Source organism: Mytilus galloprovincialis, chromosome 2 (genome assembly GCF_965363235.1).
Source record: "Mytilus galloprovincialis chromosome 2, xbMytGall1.hap1.1, whole genome shotgun sequence".
Lineage (NCBI taxonomy): Eukaryota > Metazoa > Mollusca > Bivalvia > Mytilida > Mytilidae > Mytilus > Mytilus galloprovincialis.
Window position 1 is genome coordinate 3339056 of NC_134839.1, and position 22540 is coordinate 3361595.

At 31.9% G+C, this 22540-nt stretch overlaps 1 protein-coding gene across 1 annotated transcript; it reads right to left on the reverse strand.

Annotated features, from left to right (window-relative positions):
• Positions 1–9741: 9741 nt before the first annotated feature.
• LOC143061970 (uncharacterized) lies at positions 9742–21367 on the reverse strand. Its single transcript, XM_076233827.1, has 7 exons — positions 21263–21367; positions 20461–20510; positions 19760–19871; positions 19243–19313; positions 10827–10895; positions 10125–10193; positions 9742–9764 (listed from the first exon to the last, which is right to left on the reverse strand). The coding sequence occupies exons 1-7, from the start codon at positions 21349–21351 to the stop codon at positions 9742–9744; spliced, it is 483 nt and encodes a 160-aa protein (XP_076089942.1). The 5' UTR covers positions 21352–21367.
• Positions 21368–22540: the final 1173 nt, after the last annotated feature.

The window sequence follows — 22540 nt, forward strand, 5'->3', positions numbered from 1 at the left end:
AAATCTTCATTGCTAAAAAAATTTTACGAGAGAATATGTTACTAAACTTTATCAGAAATATTGGTATACAGATTTTATTTAATGAATATGATTTCACGTGTAAGAATTTAGTAATAAAGTGAATATTTGCATCCGTCCTGTTACTGAGCAGCTTACAAATTTAGAAATTTCCCCTCTATCATGTATCCTGACATCTATAGACCATATTGATAAAGGTAATAAATATACTGTAAATTACTACTTACTTCATTTTCTAGATGATAAATACATATTGTCCAAAGTCGTAAATAATTCTAATACATGTCTTTATTTCCAGTTCTGTTTTGTGATCAGTTTTATGAATCCAGATATTATTTTGTTATTGTGTCGCGTGTTGCTACCTTATTGACTTAATATACCCAGCAAAGAAGAAATTGCATAGGAATAGTTATCAAAGGTACCTGGATTATAATTTAGTACGCCAGACGCGCGTTTCGTCTACATAAGACTCATCAGTGACGCTCATATCAAAATAGTTATAAAGCCAAACAAGTACAAAGTCGAAGAGCATTGAGAATCCAACATTCCAAAAAGTTGTGCCAAATACGGCTAAGGTAATCTATGCCTAGGAAGACTTGCAAACTATCTTTTTTCCCCATTTCTTGGTCTAGAAGCTTAGCTTCTGTCAAATTTGCATTACAATACATGAACTGTAACATGTGAAAAAAATATAATCCTAGACTGTATGTACATGTTAACAGTAAAAAACGAAGTGTGTCCTCCAGAACATTCCTGAAAATGAAGACAGTGTTCCAGCTAGGCCGTTTTCAGAGGGCGCGGCGCCCGCCCTTTTCCGAGTGGCGCCCTGTGCCCTTTTTACAGTTTCCAGGGCGCCCTGCCGTTTTTGAAGATCGATTGCATATTAATTTGCGTATTGATATGATACGCTAATTACTAAATTTTACCTGGGGAAAAGATTATGACTTTGTTTACCACCCCAAGCTAATCAATGGTTACAACTGGTGTCATAATCTGTTGTTATAGGTAATCCGTTTATCGGATGGGTCATTAATGATCATCAACATTAATTCGTTCAAATAGAATCGGTCAGTCGGCAATTATCTTTGAAGAAATGTGCATACAACAACTTGGGCACAATTTGCGATGTTTACCGTAGTTTCATGGAAGAAACGTAATGACAGAAAGTTGGAAAACCATTATAAACTCGTTGAAGACATTGTTTTACTTGTTTTCTGTAAAATAAACAGAAAATTCAGACGTATTTGTCATTGACTGCCTTCATTTTTGATACGAAAATAACAAAATCGGCAGCCATATTGTGATCATATTTACATCATATTTACGTACTGTTTATAATCCTCCAAAGAAGGAGCACACCCGAATAAAGAAAGATAACTCAATCTGATTTTTTTCCTAGCATTGAGTAACCCATTTACATATTCTAAAATGTGTCTCCATACTTCTTGCTTAAGAATATATATGTTTAGGTATTTATTTTGAGTTATGGGAAAACTTAAAGAGGGTCTTAGTAGCAGTGTTGGTAGGGTGCCTTGGTCATCTTTTTCTGTATTCTTTATTTTTGATACTATTTTTCACTGTTGCTTTATATCCTAAAATTGTGAATTTACTGAGCACAGCTGTTTTGTGCTGTATTGCCATCAAGCACAGCAGGGGTAGAAAGGTGAAACTGGTAAAATGTGGTAGACCATAGAAACAGTATGAAACAGATCTCCTTTCAAAACATACTGCATATAAAGTTCAACTGTGCCAAGCAATGATAAAAAAAACTTGTGTGACAAGCTGCTTGACAAGTTTTTCAGCCTTAAAAGTAGAAAGATAGAGTTCTATATGGGCTAAAGATGTTGTTCTTGTATAACCTGTGATTCAACGAATAAACACAAATGTTTGATTAACATCTTTTATTAAAATATGCCCTTTTCATATTATCATATCGCACGTTAAATGCCCTTTTTCAGGATTGGCACCCTGCCCTTTTGAAAACCTAGCTGGAACACTGGAAGAAAACAACAACCCAACAGGAATAAGCTAACTCGCACTATTATTATTTATGTTCAGTGAACGGTGAAAGTGGGATCAAAACTCTAATTTGGCAATAAAAATAAGAATTAGAATTCAACTTCATCAAAAACTTTAACCTGAAGCAGGACGGACGAACAAACGGACGGATTGACAGACAGAGGTTAAACAGTATACGCAACTTTATTTATGCGGACGGGGGTATAATAATCAAAAAGTCATAACATTGAATTTTACAATTCTTAAAAGCTTTCGAGACAGTGTCACACAACAAACCATTGCATAAGCTCAAACATTATCAATATGGGATTCAGGTGAAAATATATACCATAAGGCCTAAGTGCTGCTCCGTAGTGTTAAGTTAATTGTTCGATGATGAAAAGACTTACTGTGAATTTGTTACTAAATACTATACAAGCATATATGATTAACATATGTTTGAATCCCATCCAATGATTGCTTATTTCACCTTATATTTCGATAAATACTGTTGGAAAACAAACATGTTACACAAATTTGCCCAACCATTTGAACCTAAGTAGTAATAAAACCCTTTCTTGGAACAGTATTTAGTAGGAAAAAAACTTAAGCCAAAGAATCGACAAAGTAATTATCTAATAAAAAGAAGGTCTTGGATATAAAAGAAATATTACTGGTGCCAATTGGACAGCACCAGATGACTTACACAGGATTTTAAGAAATCTTTACCTATTCATCTCTTAAGATTCCTAAAACAGAAATATACAAACTTAATGTGTGATTGAAATTGTACAAAGGTTAAAATTATGTAAAATGGACATCAATTATCACAAAACTTGCTTATTTATCGAAATTTGATATCAAATGGCATAACAGAAAAATGATTACCAAACAAGAGGCTCTCAAGAGCCTAAATCGCACACCTGTAAATTTTCGCTTATATCTTTCATCAATGCTTATTTTTGCTTTTCAATATAAATTAATGAATGGCTTAAAACTTCCATTGAAATGTTCTTATACAAATATATACTAGAACACACCCGCGAAATCGCGGGAATTCAGAGCGTAGTTGACAGTATGTAAAGTGTTGTTGGAAGAATTTTGTAAAATATTGAATGACAGGAGAATTTGAGGAAAAGTATCAAAAGTCATAGGTACTTGGGGACAGGAAAATGTTTTTTTTTATCCCTCCTCCTTTATTTCCCAAATTCCCAATTTTTGGTTGTCTATTAATTTCAATATTTAGTATGATATGAACATTCAATTAATGAGCCTGTAATCCAGTGGTTGTCGTTTGTTTATGTATTACATATTTGTTTTTCGTTCATTTATTTGTACATAAATAAGGCCGGTAGTTTTCTTGTTTGAATATGTTTTACATTGTAATTTCGGGGCCTTTTATAGCCGACAATGCGGTATATGGGCTTTGCTAGTTGTTGAAGGCCGTACGGTGACCTATAGTTGTAAATTTCTGTGTCATTTTGGTCTTTTGTGGAGAGTTGTCTCAACATGGCAATCATACCACATCTTCTTTTTTTGTAATCAATTATTTTTTGGAAAAGATTTGACTTGAGAATTTCAGAAAAGGTATCAAAAGTTTACATGAATAATTTTAGCACTTATCTGTATGATCCTGTATATTATGAACATTCGTTACTATATAAATAAAGTTTACTAATCGATCGGTGGTCATTGATATATCATACAGACCCTCTCTATTTAATAAACTCTGTGACCGCCGTGGATAGTAAGCTTGAAAATGATAGCAGATAGAATTCTGAAAATACACTTTATTCGTAGTATATTTTATGTTTAAAGTATACAGAAAAACGCAAACCGGAAGTCTAATTCGTCCAATGACGGAAACAATATCTGGATGTCTTATTTCTCGTTTTTCTCCCAAAATAACTCAATCTGAATAATCATATGAATGGATGACAAATGCGACTATGCACTGTACCTATAGGACACAGAGGCATGTTGATTAATTTATTGGGGAAAGAAGAGAAGCGACACACAAAATGAGGTCTTCTCGTTTAATAGTATAGATATACAAAAAAATGCATTGAGTTGAACACTTAAATGTATGGTTCACATATACTCATAAAATCCATGAATATATTAAGTACATGAAGAAGAATAATGAATCCACAGATGCTTCAAGAAGAAATAAAATCTACACATTCATTACCAATATAATCCTCCTACAGAGAATATCTATCGGAAATACAAAATGTGTAACACATATGCATGCATACATGCATCCTGGACCCATACATTCATTCATCCAAAAAAAAAGTGATTATGCATCATATAAAAAAAATATACAATTAACAACACAAGTTCTGCTTCAAATAATTTACTATGAAAAACAGTTACTTACCATAAAATAACAATACAAGATAAAACTGCTTCTAAAAATGGTTAGTTTAAAATGGGGAAATCATTTCATGAAGTTTTTTAAAGCTGATTATGAAAGGCAGCAAGCAACAAGTGGGGGCTGAGTCAATACTTAACAAAAGTATTATCCCTCTACTACAACACACATTCAAATCTTCAATCATTGATTTATCTTTAATTTTACATATCAGTAAAAATAAGGGATATCATAATAGATTTGTCTACCATGCAAATAACCTTAAATAAAACCTGTGTCTCCTAGTTTCTCTAAATAATCATGATATAAAGCAGAAATGCTAAAGTACATGTACCTTTTTTCGGTATGGGAAACACATCTCTGATAAACAATAACCAAGACTACACATTCGGAAAGGTATGGCTTGCTTAACTGAACCTGATTGAAAATCTTTAAGATAGAGATTCTACAGGAATTATATCAACGTAAAATTATCATTAATTCATTAAAAAGTAGGTCTAGGAAAATGAATCATGAATGAGACATGCATACCTTATAATCATCCATAAATAAACAGAGTTTTGAAAACAGGTCGAGTTTATCTATTGTTTTACGGTATCTTAAAACTATAGGCTCTACAGGGCCTGTGTCACTCACCTTTGTGTATGTGCATATGAAACAAATTAAAGGACACAGATGGATTCATGACAAAACTGTGTTTTGGTGATGGTGATGTGTTTGTAGATTTTACTTTACTGGACAATCTTGCTGCTTACAATTATCGCTATCTATAATGAACTTGGCCCAGTAGTTACAGTGGAAAATTTGTTGTTAAAATGTATAAAAATTTACAAATTTTATGAACATTGTTAAAAATTTACCTTGATATCTTCAATGCTCTTCAACTTGTTTCTTGTTTGGCTTTATAAATATTTTGATATAAGCGTCACTGATGAGTCTTAAGAAGACGAAACACGCGTCTGGCGTACTAAATTATAATCCTGGTACCTTTGATAACTTTTGTTTTTTTATATAGGAATTTAAGCGTTTACCAAGAACTGGTTTTTATTTAACTAAATTTTCAACTTGTATGGCAGTTGTATATAATTGCATTATATTGACAAAATTGGATGAGCTAACAAAACAGACAAAATTCGTTAACGTGAAAGTAAATCCGATCCGGCAGCCAAAACGGTGTAAAAATACTGAAATACGGATTATTTACAGAAATACATAGGTTGTTGTCGTTTGTTACTGTATAAGATTTTTTTTTATATATTTTCTTTACATTTGCCAATCAGATGCCTTTATAGCGTATATTTCTACCTTGTGTGATGGGTTATGCTTAATGTTTAAGGACGTACAGTTTTTGATCGTTGTTAACTTCAATTATTTTGGTCTCTGTTGGAGAACTGCCTCATTTGCAAATATTACAGTATCTTCTTACTTTTTAGGATACAATTGTATTTGAAAGTACATAATATATAGTAAAACATTACTTCATAAACTCTTTTCATTTCATCCATCAGCGAAATTAAATTGTGTCAATATAAATCTCAGACAAACCAAAACGTTCAAAGTTCAAACAAACATGCAAATAAATTTGACAAAGATGCTAAAAAAATGTTTTAGTAGTTGATAGCACATTTAGTGAATTAAAACATAAATATTCAAAATGAAAACAACGCCATAAAAAGCCATGCGTTCTTGTTGTATCTCTGGACTCACAGATTATCAAAACACTGCTGTCGAAAAATCATTTTACAAACCCTGTATGACAAGTGTCCTTTAAGACGGCAGCAGCTAGGGGTTTAACCTTGTGAAATACAACACTATATTTCTGACGGTTTTTTTATGAATTTTTCAAGAATTTATCTCGTAAACAAAATTTCAATCGTGGTATCTATGATGAGTTTTTTACAACCTCTGGTCTATACCACTGCTTATTTCCCAAGTATATAACCAGCCCAGTAGTCAGCACTTCTGTGTTGACATGAATTATCATTGACATGGTCATAATTAATTATAAATTAACTGTTTACAATACTTTGAATTTTTAAAATACTAAGGCTTTTCTTCTTCAGGAATAGATTACCTAAGCTGTATTTGTCAAAAACTTTGAGGACGTTTTAGTCCTCAATACTCTTTAACTTTGTAGTTTATTTGACCTTTTAAACGTCTTTGAATTCGAACGAGACTGATGAGTTTTTTGTAAACAAAATGCATGTGTGGCGAAAATATAAAATTTCAATCTCGGTATCTATGATGAGTTTTTTCTACATATCTCGAAATGACAATAAGGACAATACCATGTGTAACGTTGGTACGAGGAATATCTCATTTTATATACAGAATTTCTCCGAAAACGCAGAATAATTTTTAGTTTCATGTAAGTATATATAATCGATGAACAAAAGTATCAATCACAAAGTTTCGGTATTGTTCTTTTCATAATTTGATAATAGTTCAACAGGTTGATCAATAACATTATCAATTGTTAACTTGTTCGGACCGGTCATTGGAATGTCGTAGCCGTGGTCTTTTTCATTTTGATTACTCTTTTCCAAAGGCTGGTAAGGGTTTAAATAATCAATGCCATCGTTTTTATCATTTTTTTCGTTATCCGATCCTGATGACGAATACGTTTCTACATGAACCATGGCGAGTATTTCAGTTTCACATCTTATTGAACTATCGATTGTTGGTTTACTAGGTGTAAGATAGTCTTGATCAGTTTCTTGGGTACCGGAAATGTGGTCGTGACTTTCAAAACTTTCCGATCGGCTGTTCTCGTATGGATGTCTGTCAACACTCGTTGTAATTTGTCTGCAGTAGGGTGGTGGATAACTCGTTGTTTCTCCTTTGTCGTTTTTAATACTGTCTGAACCTGATGATCCGTTCACTACTTCTAAATATGGATTGTCGTTGATACTGGAGATTGAAATTTTATCTTCATCAATGGTGTGGTATAATCCTTCGCTCAACTCAAATACCTCATGACTTTCATTTGGAGGATCGTTGTGGGTTATTTCATTATCTACCGTCACCAATGATTTTTTTCTTCTAGGACTATATTTCTTGCATAAATAGCAGATTCCAAGTATCAGAATAACACCGGTTACAGAAGCTGAGTATATCAGTAGTTCTAACTGAAACCCTGAAAAATAAAGCACATAGCTATGATTGTGTGATAAAGTTTTAATCTGGTAATAAAACAAGACTCTTTTTTACTTTTGATAACTTTCTCTGATTCTTTGATTGTATTAGTACAACAATTCGGGAGTGACAGTAGCCATTTATTTTTATATCGGACTTGTTATACGATTACCGTATATAGGAGAATAAAGGTGCATGTTTTCCAAAGACAAAGTATATCATTAACCTGCACATCTGACAAAATGATGCCGCCAACATAAAAAAAAGAAGATTTATTACTATTTTTGGTATCTTTGTAACCAATCTTATTGCATGTCAAATATCTTTGGTAACTTGACCAAAAGTTGAAATTAAATAGTTTCCATAAAACTATTTTAAATAAAATGAGATATATGAGGGAATGACAAATCATGAGTAAGTTTTTCAATAATACAATTAAAAAACATTATACTACAAATTGTCACATGTCTAACACTTAATATTTATAATACCTTAATAGTTTGGTGAACAGTTTTTAACCTTTGCAAAGAAAAAGAATATTTGTAGTATATATGGTTCATCTCAATATCTTTTATAAATCTTTTTTAAAGTTATGATTTATTAATTTGTGTGAAGAAAAAAGTAAAATCACAAAAATATTGAACTCCAAGGAAAATTCAAAATGGGAAGTCCCTAATCAAAATTGCAAAATCAAATGATAAAACACATCAAACAGATTGACAACTGTCATATTCCTGACTTGGTACTGGCTTCAAATGTAAAAAAAAATGGTGAATTGAACCTGGTTTTATAGCGCTAAACCTCTCACTTGTAATACAGTCGCATCAAATTCCATCATATTTACAACGATGCATTATTAAAACAGATATAATAGGTAAAATTGTCAAAATAAGGGTATAGCAGTCATCACCGTGTCACATCTCAATCAGAACAAAAACAAATATATATTTAACAAAGAAGCACAAAAACGCATACGTCAAATTTAACAACCACGTTCATTGCTTACTTATTTTTGTATTTTGAATCAACCCATACAGGATTGAACTATTTGAAGTCCTTTGGCTGAATGGCTAGGTTTCACTAATCACCTCTAGTGTAGAATCGCATGTTTGACGTCACAATGTAAACGTCCCACATATAGAGATATAAAATAATTTTGTCGTTCAAAGTATTTTCAAAAATAACATAATTGCATATAGTAGAACAATAACATAATAGCGAGATGTTTAAAAGTACAGAGCCACTTCATTTGTACCAAAGAAACACAAAAAGTCACACGCACAAAGCACCAGCAAAAAATGAAAGATGATACAAACAACACATTGACGCGATGCATATATATAAGTACCGAGCCACGTCAAATGGATATCCCTAAAATCAAACCAAACAGTGAAAGAAAAATTAATAATAGAACAAAGACAAATAAAAGAACAATATAACACATTATTGAGATGATAAACAACGTCAGTAATCAGAATCTATACACCAAGACCATCATGCATTATTTGTGAAGTTGATACGGAATATTTATCAACAAGGTCTTGGTACCTTCAAATGAACGTTTTTGGAAAAAGGACGAGACGTTCTTTGACATACCCCTGGTTCATCAACTTTCTGTTCAGACACTGGTGACGTTTTACAAAGTCTGAGTAGGAGCTGCAACTTTTACGTATCGAATAAATTGGGAAATGTATATCCCATATACAGGTGTAATTTGTATAGTCTATGAACACAATCTACGCACAATAAATATAATACGTGCATAGAAAAACCAAACCAAAAAATGTGATATTTTGAAATCATAGCGCAAGAATAAGAAGCAGAAAAAGAGTAGGTACATTCAAAGATTCACATGCAAGTTTGTTACTTCTTTTTGTGCAAATAATTATAAACAACAAAACATTCATCTGTTGTCATTAAAACCATAAAAAGAACACTTTGTTTGCTATTCACTTGCATACATTGGTTCTTTAAAAAAACAACTGCCATGTTTGTCGATTAGAGCATATCAGATATGACGTTTTCAATTTACTACTCCTAGAATTATTGTGATCATGGGTGCTGTAAAAAAACTATTTTGTTTTACAAGTCTGTCAGTTTTCGTTGACTAACACTCCCTTTTAACCATGGCAAACGGGTTTCTAATCGGAAAATTGAGGTACAAATGATAAATCGTTCACTACAAGTTTTGTTTGCACTAGTACCCATGAAAATTATATTGCTGAATCCGAAAGAACTGAAGTAAAATGTTTTTGCAATGAGATTATAGTCATTCTATTCGGCTTGTTTGGTGTTTAATTTATCCAGAAAGCAAGAAGAGGCTTCGTATAGTGCTAACTTAGTTACTTTATAGCCATGTTTGGACTAATGTTTGTGTTTATGTCTTTGTTCCAGTTGCTGTCCGTCCTTTATCTACAAAATGTTGGGATAATGCCCTTGTGATGTTCTCACAACTTTGAGTTTTTACATAACAGGTTACTTTTGATCAGCCTTTTTATTTGTTCATCTTCTTCAATAATCATTTTAAGTGAATCAGTAATAAAAAAAAGTAAGACAGCATAAAATGTTTCAGATTAAAAATTGACCTTAATATTACCATTATGCCTTGTAGACTCCGTTGAAACTGATATTGTATTTCCATATACTGTGACTGATTCAGACCAATCTGCATGTATAAAAAAAGTAAAATCACAAAAATATTCTACCCCGATGAAAATTAAATCGGAAAGTCCCTAATCACATGGCAATATCAAATGACAAAACACATCAAACGAATGGACAACAACTGTCATATTCCTGACTTGGTACAAGCATTTTCAAATCTAGAAAATGGTGGATTGAACCTGGTTTTATAATATACAATAATATAAGACTATATGCATCATAAAAGTTGTATTTGCTTTCGTTGATGTAGGGTTAAGACAATAAGCTTAAAGTTTAAAAAACATATATTAAACCAACTTGGAAAGGCATGACCTTTCTAAAGAAATCTATGTTTTAAATAGCCTACTTTGGCGAGTGATCTAGGTCACAGGACATGGAGAGTGCGATACTCCCGATGATGTCCCAAAAGCTTGAGTTCAAATGATGCTGGTCGAAAATTATAGATTAGCTAGTGCGAAAATGAAGTTCTATATTTATTGGTCTGAATTCAAGACCATCGTGGTTTTAATATGATATTATATCTATCTACAAGAACTTTTTTTACATTTAATTACTCAAAAAAACTTTAAATCATCTACTTGAAAATTACTGTACTTGTTAGTGATAATTTACTTAAATAATGAATGTTTTATACCTGATGATTTTTCAGTTGGAACCAGATAACTAACTGTGTGCACCGACAACGTAGTTGTTACACTAGTACCTGAAGTAAAACATTATTCTATCGAGTTAAACATATCTATATATCATATATATCTTATCTTTGTAAAACAAATCAGTTGAGTGTATTTATGTTCCAGACCATATGAGTATTTGGACCATACGCGTATGGTCATGACCATATGCGTATACTCATATGGTCCGACCATACGCGTATGGTCCGACCGTACGCGTATGGTCGGACCATATGAGTATAATACTCGTTTGGTTATTAACGGGTCGGACCATATGAGTATTTGGACCATATAGGTATTTTTTTTAAATTACATTATACACGTTTCAATAATACAAAAACTTTTTCTAAAAACAACAGTGATGATTACATGACAATATATTAATTTCATAATACAAATACTACGTAAAAATTAAATATTGATGCCATAGTTAGTTTTCATCGCTAGTTACATTCTTGCATGTAGGCTTAGGTGACATTCACTTCCACACGGCATCATAGCTTTTTTGCATTTGCAAGAATTTTGTGCACGATCCTTTTCATTTACACCTTTTGCTTGCGAGTGAAAAGCTACCCTTTTTGCAGCTGCGTACAGTTATACTGAGGTCTACTTTTTTCAAGAAGCTCTAGATCTCAAATATCGTAAAATGACTACAATACACCATATTTACAAGACAACTTAAATAAACTGTGTTACTTTTCAGTGACTTCTTGTGTAACAGTTCATAAAGAAATTTTTGAAATTTATTTTTTTTAGTCGACATATTGCCATTTACTCGTAATAACAAATCGGTAATGACCATTGGTATACAATGTGTTTACTATAAATTTGACAATTAAGTAAAATTAAGTATGTGAAACTTCTTATTTTTATTTAGATTATCTTTTTATTATAATATAATAATAAAATTACCTATATGATAGCGTCTTTTTAATGAACGGTCATACCATGTTAAGAGTTTAGAAGTATTAAAAGTAAACTGTAACAGTGTTAACTCTCCCGACCATATGAGTATATACCCATAAGGTCATGACCATACGCGTATGGTCCAAATACTCATATGGTCCGGAACATTAATATGACTTAACTTATATGTAATATTTTCTTAAAATCATAAAGCAAATAAACTCATCAGGATTTTATATTTGCGTCAGACGCGCGTTTCGTCTACAAAAGACTCATCAGTGATGCTCGAATAAAACAAATTAAATCGCCAAATAAAGTACGAAGTTGGAGAGTATTAAGGACCAAAAATTTCTAAAAGTTTTGCCAAATACAGCTTAGAATTTCAAAAAGTCTAAACTTTGTAAACAGTTTCACATGTATTGAATTTCTTTTAACCTCTATCGCTCAACCAGTATCTTTCTCGAAGCACTAATGTTTTCTTAGCCCAGGAACAGACAAACTTAACTGTGTTTGACAAAACCGTCCGATCGGAATAGTGGGATCTCAATGCTCTTTAAATAGGCAAGTATTTGGTCTTTAAAAAGATCTATTTGAACGACATTCATGATTTTTTGTGTAGACAAAAGGCGCGAGCGGTCTGGTAATATTTAGAAGTCTGATATATCTCTAATAAGTTTATCATCAAACAGGACTATAGAAAGTGTCTGAAATTTTATATCTTATTAGCCCTTCACGATAATGATAATGATCGATTTTTTTAATAAAATATTTTAATATTTTGGTCTGCTCTACGCTTTATCTTTCGAAATTATTAACAACTACCTACTCTTTGGGTGGTTTGAAGTAGATGTAGATACTAAATATTCAAAAGATCTGTTTGAATATAAACAATCCAAAGTACGAAGTTGGAGAGTATTAAGGACCAAAAATTTCTAAAAGTTTTGCCAAATACAGCTTAGAATTTCAAAAAGTCTAAACTTTGTAAACAGTTTCACATGTATTGAATTTCTTTTAACCTCTATCGCTCAACCAGTATCTTTCTCGAAGCACTAATGTTTTCTTAGCCCAGGAACAGACAAACTTAACTGTGTTTGACAAAACCGTCCGATCGGAATAGTGGGATCTCAATGCTCTTTAACTAGGCAAGTATTTGGTCTTTAAAAAAGATCTATTTGAACGACATTCATGATTTTTTGTGTAGACAAAAGGTGCGAGCGGTCTGGTAATATTTAGAAGTCTGATATATCTCTAATAAGTTTATCATCAAACAGGACTATAGAAAGTGTCTGAAATTTTATATCTTATTAGCCCTTCACGATAATGATAATGATCGATTTTTTTAATAAAATATTTTAATATTTTGGTCTGCTCTACGCTTTATCTTTCGAAATTATTAACAACTACCTACTCTTTGGGTGGTTTGAAGTAGATGTAGATACTAAATATTCAAAAGATCTGTTTGAATATAAACAATCCAAAGTACGAAGTTGGAGAGTATTAAGGACCAAAAATTTCTAAAAGTTTTGCCAAATACAGCTTAGAATTTCAAAAAGTCTAAACTTTGTAAACAGTTTCACATGTATTGAATTTCTTTTAACCTCTATCGCTCAACCAGTATCTTTCTCGAAGCACTAATGTTTTCTTAGCCCAGGAACAGACAAACTTAACTGTGTTTGACAAAACCGTCCGATCGGAATAGTGGGATCTCAATGCTCTTTAACTAGGCAAGTATTTGGTCTTTAAAAAAGATCTATTTGAACGACATTCATGATTTTTTGTGTAGACAAAAGGCGCGAGCGGTCTGGTAATATTTAGAAGTCTGATATATCTCTAATAAGTTTATCATCAAACAGGACTATAGAAAGTGTCTGAAATTTTATATCTTATTAGCCCTTCACGATAATGATAATGATCGATTTTTTTAATAAAATATTTTAATATTTTGGTCTGCTCTACGCTTTATCTTTCGAAATTATTAACAACTACCTACTCTTTGGGTGGTTTGAAGTAGATGTAGATACTAAATATTCAAAAGATCTGTTTGAATATAAACAATCCAAAGTACGAAGTTGGAGAGTATTAAGGACCAAAAATTTCTAAAAGTTTTGCCAAATACAGCTTAGAATTTCAAAAAGTCTAAACTTTGTAAACAGTTTCACATGTATTGAATTTCTTTTAACCTCTATCGCTCAACCAGTATCTTTCTCGAAGCACTAATGTTTTCTTAGCCCAGGAGCAGACAAACTTAACTGTGTTTGACAAAACCGTCCGATCGGAATAGTGGGATCTCAATGCTCTTTAACTAGGCAAGTATTTGGTCTTTAAAAAAGATCTATTTGAACGACATTCATGATTTTTTGTGTAGACAAAAGGTGCGAGCGGTCTGGTAATATTTAGAAGTCTGATATATCTCTAATAAGTTTATCATCAAACAGGACTATAGAAAGTGTCTGAAATTTTATATCTTATTAGCCCTTCACGATAATGATAATGATCGATTTTTTTAATAAAATATTTTAATATTTTGGTCTGCTCTACGCTTTATCTTTCGAAATTATTAACAACTACCTACTCTTTGGGTGGTTTGAAGTAGATGTAGATACTAAATATTCAAAAGATCTGTTTGAATATAAACAATCCAAAGTACGAAGTTGGAGAGTATTAAGGACCAAAAATTTCTAAAAGTTTTGCCAAATACAGCTTAGAATTTCAAAAAGTCTAAACTTTGTAAACAGTTTCACATGTATTGAATTTCTTTTAACCTCTATCGCTCAACCAGTATCTTTCTCGAAGCACTAATGTTTTCTTAGCCCAGGAACAGACAAACTTAACTGTGTTTGACAAAACCGTCCGATCGGAATAGTGGGATCTCAATGCTCTTTAACTAGGCAAGTATTTGGTCTTTAAAAAAGATCTATTTGAACGACATTCATGATTTTTTGTGTAGACAAAAGGTGCGAGCGGTCTGGTAATATTTAGAAGTCTGATATATCTCTAATAAGTTTATCATCAAACAGGACTATAGAAAGTGTCTGAAATTTTATATCTTATTAGCCCTTCACGATAATGATAATGATCGATTTTTTTAATAAAATATTTTAATATTTTGGTCTGCTCTACGCTTTATCTTTCGAAATTATTAACAACTACCTACTCTTTGGGTGGTTTGAAGTAGATGTAGATACTAAATATTCAAAAGATCTGTTTGAATATAAACAATCCAAAGTACGAAGTTGGAGAGTATTAAGGACCAAAAATTTCTAAAAGTTTTGCCAAATACAGCTTAGAATTTCAAAAAGTCTAAACTTTGTAAACAGTTTCACATGTATTGAATTTCTTTTAACCTCTATCGCTCAACCAGTATCTTTCTCGAAGCACTAATGTTTTCTTAGCCCAGGAACAGACAAACTTAACTGTGTTTGACAAAACCGTCCGATCGGAATAGTGGGATCTCAATGCTCTTTAACTAGGCAAGTATTTGGTCTTTAAAAAAGATCTATTTGAACGACATTCATGATTTTTTGTGTAGACAAAAGGCGCGAGCGGTCTGGTAATATTTAGAAGTCTGATATATCTCTAATAAGTTTATCATCAAACAGGACTATAGAAAGTGTCTGAAATTTTATATCTTATTAGCCCTTCACGATAATGATAATGATCGATTTTTTTAATAAAATATTTTAATATTTTGGTCTGCTCTACGCTTTATCTTTCGAAATTATTAACAACTACCTACTCTTTGGGTGGTTTGAAGTAGATGTAGATACTAAATATTCAAAAGATCTGTTTGAATATAAACAATCCAAAGTACGAAGTTGGAGAGTATTAAGGACCAAAAATTTCTAAAAGTTTTGCCAAATACAGCTTAGAATTTCAAAAAGTCTAAACTTTGTAAACAGTTTCACATGTATTGAATTTCTTTTAACCTCTATCGCTCAACCAGTATCTTTCTCGAAGCACTAATGTTTTCTTAGCCCAGGAGCAGACAAACTTAACTGTGTTTGACAAAACCGTCCGATCGGAATAGTGGGATCTCAATGCTCTTTAACTAGGCAAGTATTTGGTCTTTAAAAAAGATCTATTTGAACGACATTCATGATTTTTTGTGTAGACAAAAGGTGCGAGCGGTCTGGTAATATTTAGAAGTCTGATATATCTCTAATAAGTTTATCATCAAACAGGACTATAGAAAGTGTCTGAAATTTTATATCTTATTAGCCCTTCACGATAATGATAATGATCGATTTTTTTAATAAAATATTTTAATATTTTGGTCTGCTCTACGCTTTATCTTTCGAAATTATTAACAACTACCTACTCTTTGGGTGGTTTGAAGTAGATGTAGATACTAAATATTCAAAAGATCTGTTTGAATATAAACAATCCAAAGTACGAAGTTGGAGAGTATTAAGGACCAAAAATTTCTAAAAGTTTTGCCAAATACAGCTTAGAATTTCAAAAAGTCTAAACTTTGTAAACAGTTTCACATGTATTGAATTTCTTTTAACCTCTATCGCTCAACCAGTATCTTTCTCGAAGCACTAATGTTTTCTTAGCCCAGGAACAGACAAACTTAACTGTGTTTGACAAAACCGTCCGATCGGAATAGCGGGATCTCAATGCTCTTTAATTAGGCAAGTATTTGGTCTTTAAAAAAGATCTATTTGAACGACATTCATGATTTTTTGTGTAGACAAAAGGCGCGAGCGGTCTGGTAATATTTAGAAGTCTGATATATCTCTAATAAGTTTATCATCAAACAGGACTATAGAAAGTGTCTGAAATTTTATATCTTATTAGCCCTTCACGATAATGATAATGATCGATTTTTTTAATAAAATATTTTAATATTTTGGTCTGCTCTACGCTTTATCTTTCGAAATTATTAACAACTACCTACTCTTTGGGTGGTTTGAAGTAGATGTAGATACTAAATATTCAAAAGATCTGTTTGAATATAAACAATTTAAAGAGTATTAAGGACCAAAAATTTCTAAAAGTTTTGCCAAATACAGCTTAGAATTTCAAAAAGTCTAAACTTTGTAAACAGTTTCACATGTATTGAATTTCTTTTAACCTCTATCGCTCAACCAGTATCTTTCTCGAAGCACTAATGTTTTCTTAGCCCAGGAACAGACAAACTTAACTGTGTTTGACAAAACCGTCCGATCGGAATAGTGGGATCTCAATGCTCTTTAACTAGGCAAGTATTTGGTCTTTAAAAAAGATCTATTTGAACGACATTCATGATTTTTTGTGTAGACAAAAGGTGCGAGCGGTCTGGTAATATTTAGAAGTCTGATATATCTCTAATAAGTTTATCATCAAACAGGACTATAGAAAGTGTCTGAAATTTTATATCTTATTAGCCCTTCACGATAATGATAATGATCGATTTTTTTAATAAAATATTTTAATATTTTGGTCTGCTCTACGCTTTATCTTTCGAAATTATTAACAACTACCTACTCTTTGGGTGGTTTGAAGTAGATGTAGATACTAAATATTCAAAAGATCTGTTTGAATATAAACAATCCAAAGTACGAAGTTGGAGAGTATTAAGGACCAAAAATTTCTAAAAGTTTTGCCAAATACAGCTTAGAATTTCAAAAAGTCTAAACTTTGTAAACAGTTTCACATGTATTGAATTTCTTTTAACCTCTATCGCTCAACCAGTATCTTTCTCGAAGCACTAATGTTTTCTTAGCCCAGGAACAGACAAACTTAACTGTGTTTGACAAAACCGTCCGATCGGAATAGTGGGATCTCAATGCTCTTTAACTAGGCAAGTATTTGGTCTTTAAAAAAGATCTATTTGAACGACATTCATGATTTTTTGTGTAGACAAAAGGCGCGAGCGGTCTGGTAATATTTAGAAGTCTGATATATCTCTAATAAGTTTATCATCAAACAGGACTATAGAAAGTGTCTGAAATTTTATATCTTATTAGCCCTTCACGATAATGATAATGATCGATTTTTTTAATAAAATATTTTAATATTTTGGTCTGCTCTACGCTTTATCTTTCGAAATTATTAACAACTACCTACTCTTTGGGTGGTTTGAAGTAGATGTAGATACTAAATATTCAAAAGATCTGTTTCAATATAAACAATCCAAGTTAACTCTGTTAATGCAATTATAGTATACAAACTTTTGACTTATCTAATCTTATCTCTAGCATTCCTTATTTAAAACTTTAAACTTAAGAATCTGTCCTACTTTGTTTCATAAAAATGGATTTGTCAAATACTGATTCAAATACCACTCTGATTCCAGCATAAAGTTCACTCAAATATGCAGTATCAAAATGCTGGAACAAATCGGTTACATTTGTAGAAGATGTTTTTCAACAGACAATATGCACTCCTATGGCCAACTTTAGTCCTTTGTATTTGGGCTATTTTTTTTTTCTTATGAGGCGAACTTTCATAATGCAGTTTCAAAAGATAAATGAAAAGAAACTGGATTTTTCCTTCAACTTTCACCTTCCGCTAGAAATAGTGTGCCCTTTCACTAAATATTTCAAAATTTTTCGACTATTTCAACTGCATTTATCCAAAGACCTTGAAAAAGGGATACCACAGATACAAAACAATCTGCCTCATATTTTTAATTACATCTAGAAATTGGCTATGACGGTCGCATGATAAGTAAACTTCACAAAAAAATATTATTTCAATTTCTCTTTGTGAACTTTTCATTTCTGTGTAGTATCATTCAGTTGCAGTACAAGCATACGAAGTATATTTTCTCCGTTGATATGATATTCCAAGGCTTGCATTTCTTTAGGATTTTCTTGATAGATTGTTACTGCATCCAAATATTACATCAATATGATTAATTGTTCAAGCGATTTATTTAAAGTCATTCCTTTAACAGTTTTATGGACGACATAATTATTGGTTGACTGTTATGGAATATCTGTGTCACAATATATAGGACTACGGATATGTTCCGACTTGTCGTAATCACAATCCCATCGTCTTTTATCTCGATTGGGACATCACCAAACTCGACCTATTATCGGATTTTGAGCAATCCGACGGATGCCACACTGCAGCCGTGGAACTGGTTATCCTTCTAAAGCAGCCGAGTTTACATCTGAGTTTTTTTTGGGTTCGTTTTAAACCGTCTATCTATGTAATGTTTGTTATTGTTGTTTGTTCTTTCGTTGTTTTATTTGTTGCCACTGTAGTGTCTGTTTATATTTCTTTTTTTGGAGGTCGAACATATTTTCTCTGTCTTTCTTTTTTTTTTAAAAGAAATTGCTTGTGCGAGAGAAACCTTTTTCTATAAATCTAAAAATACCGGTAATTGAACACATTATAACAAAAATCGCGAAATATCTTAAGTCATGAGATATATATTTTTAAAAATTGTTGCCAGGTGTCAAGTACAAGGCTTTACCTTTGAATGTCTTTGCCTCTTTTTATGTTTATATGTGTATGACTAGCAACTATATTTACCTGAAATTGAATTTGAAACTGTTGATTCAGGGACTTGTTTGTCTCCTATGCACCCGTAAATATGGTGGCATCTGAAAAATAAGTTTGATTGTACTTAATCATCAATATGCAATTACTCACACTGGTTACCGAAGGAAAAAAATATTATTTATTAAAAATAATTTGCAAACGATTATTATTTTTTAAAAATAATTTGCAAACGATTATTATTTATTAGAAATAATTTGCAAACGATTATTATAATTCGGACTTGGTATAGTGCCGACCAATAAAAACGAAAAAGCTGCCTGCATGAAATAGTTGTTATTTTTTAAAATAATATATATCTTGTAAAGTATTGCACTTTCAAACAGAAGAATTTTTCATTATAATCATAGAACTGAGTTGTGTATATAATATATCAAATATGATTTGTATTTTATCATATTATGTATAAGTTTAAACCGCATAATAAATGATGATATATCTAAATCAAAGCGTACATCGCGATAAATCTATTTTTGAAAACAAAACTTACTCTTCGTAAAACTGACAATGACATGCATCGAGACATCTGGACCCATAGAACATCCCACTGCATTTTCTACATGGTTGGCCTACATCTGACGTGAATCCGACAGCTTCACATGCTAAATTATGGGAAAATAGATGTATGGAGAGAATATTTTACAGACATCGCTATATAGTCAGGGACATTTTATTTTCAATTATGGCTACTTGAACAAAAAATGTCAAGTTCTTATGAATAATTAGGCATTTTGACGTTTGCATAGTTCAAATTCAAATAAATAACCTACTGAGTGAAACAGTACGGTTAAAATTCGTCAAATTATACAAATTGTGTTATTCAAATTTTTCTAGCCCATAACATAAAGAGTATAATTAATATTAATATCTGATAATTACTATTATTGAAGAACCCAAATCAATTTTAATGTCGGTGTCGTTGTCAACTGTAGGACTGGAGTAGACAGTTATTGAAACGGTTTACTACTAACTGGTAAAACTTGCTCACTATAGTCTTTTCAATTACAATATGATATCATTTTATACATTTTAGGGTCCAGTGGACTGGAATAAGACCAGTTCGATATCGATCAGTACTACCGCAGCGATTAATTGCAAAAAAATCGTACATGAACTTGCGATGGTATTTTGAAAGGCGAGTATCACATGCATCTGCTTTCAACAAAACAATAAAAGACTTTAAATACTTACCAACACATTTTCCGTTTTTCTCTTCAAAATCAGAACAACAATGACTCTTTCTGAAAAAAACAAATCGATCGACATAATTTAACATGTTAAACATAAAATTCAATTTTCTATAGTTTTATTTTGGTGTGAAGCGTATGCGTTGACCGAAGCACATTTCACAGGAAGCGAAAAAGCGACAGCGTGATTTCAGATATCAAGTTAATATTTAAAAAATGTTCATTTCAATCAATAGATTGTGACATATTTCCAAAGGTTATGATAATTAAATTGAAAACATGATCTTCCAATTGGTGCTTTTTCACAGGAAAACAGCAAAGGTCTTTACGTCACAATGTCTGTGTTCTACCCGCAACCCCGGTTGACTGTGGCAGTTCATTCACAAAGTAACACAGGCGAAATTGTAAACTCTTCAATGGGCAAATATCTTTTATAAAATTAATCAGTTTTTAAATCTATGCCGAATAGCGCCGCTCGCAGGATGAACCTCTGAAACAAATTTTAACCAGTGATGATTATAATTTAAAAAGAAACCCGAAAATCGAAGCTGTATATATACGTACCAACATTAATGATATTGCGTTCATGGCTTTAAAAAAGAAAAATATTAACTTCTGTTATGGCCAACACTCATAGATATCCTGCATATCCAAACTTCCAGCGTACAGAAATATATTATGTGTATCTATCATGACCAAGTTGAATGAAAAGTCTATATATGTCATATATAATAGAAGTGTTATGTAAACATTTTTAGACTCACGTTGAAGTAAAATCATAAGTAAAATCTATCCATTCAACTTACCCCGAAGTTCTATCTACACAAAGATGTGTACTATCTTCTGAACTAATACAAAAAGACCATAGAAATACAAGCATCAGTTCTAAAATCATTTTAGTGTTGGAAGGTTTAAATTTTGCTGATTGTATGCTAAGCTGACCCTCAAGTACCAGGAAAGAGGAAATTATTTGTCATTGAATGTTGATCTTCAAAGCGGAAACATAACATATAAATTAATGTATTTTGACTGGAAAATTGATAATTTCATTAGAACAATAAGTGGTATCTAAAATCTGGCCGAGAAAAAAAGAAAAATCCCAAAACCATTTCGTGATTTATTGCTCATATGTAAGACTTAGCAAATTATTGTTGAATGTAGAAGAGGTCATTGGTGAAAGCCATACGCAAAACGAATATCAGAAATGCAACTACCGTAGTAACTAACATGTGCTACAAAGCGTTATAATATATATCTTTATATCGCTTATATGACGGTCATCAGAGGTCGTCGGAGGTCAACTCGGTAGTTAATTCAATAGATGGCCTCTAGAGTAAAATACACACGAAACGAAGCTAAATATAATTGAGCACATGGTGATGCCCTGTGAATTGCTTATTTAAGACTTTTTATAATTTGGATAAATGTAAACTAATTACATTGTTATAAATCAAATAATATGAGAATTTGATTCGATATCGGTGAACAATTTTATATACAGAAAATTCACTTCCAGAGGATGGGAATTAATTAACATTAAATGATACGTACCAGTGTCCATTACTAGACTAGGAATGGACTTAATTGTGATGATACATAGTAACTTGACTATGTTATATATTTATTGGATAAAACATGAATGATCTCATGAATTTAAAGATTGTGTATAGAAATATTATTATGAAAATAAATAATCAGCCCGGCTGCAAAAATAAATAACCCATCCGAAACAAATCCACCTGTCCCCACTCCCTGTTTAAGAAAAAAAAATGTAATAATTTCAAAGTCATATACAACAAATTGTCTATTAATCTCAAATATAGGTATTGATGTAACACGGGGGGGGGTCTCTTCCTATATAAAGGTATATACATATGTGCCGCTGGAATGGGTCCCTTTTTTGATCTGTCAAATATATCAATGGGGTGCAATTTTACCGAGGAAATATATCAATAGGTAGTAATTGACCGATATAGGTACTATTTGAGCTGATAAATATATGAATGGGTTATGATTTCGCTGTGAAATATATGTATAGGTAGGGATTTCACAATTATTCAATATATGAATGGGGGGTGTTTTTA

What these genes read in the sequence shown, in the direction of transcription:
- LOC143061970 (XM_076233827.1), bottom strand. Translation starts at nt 21,351, where the DNA reads ATGATTTTAGAACTGATGCTTGTATTTCTATGGTCTTTTTGTATTAGT. An exon ending in AGTTTCAAATTCAATTTCAG is followed by an intron (nt 10,896 to 19,242) that starts GTAAATATAGTT and finishes GTTTTACTTCAG; the next exon opens with GTACTAGTGTAACAACTACG. An exon ending in GGAGTCTACAAGGCATAATG is followed by an intron (nt 9,765 to 10,124) that starts GTAATATTAAGG and finishes ATTTTACTTCAG; the next exon opens with TTCTTTCGGATTCAGCAATA.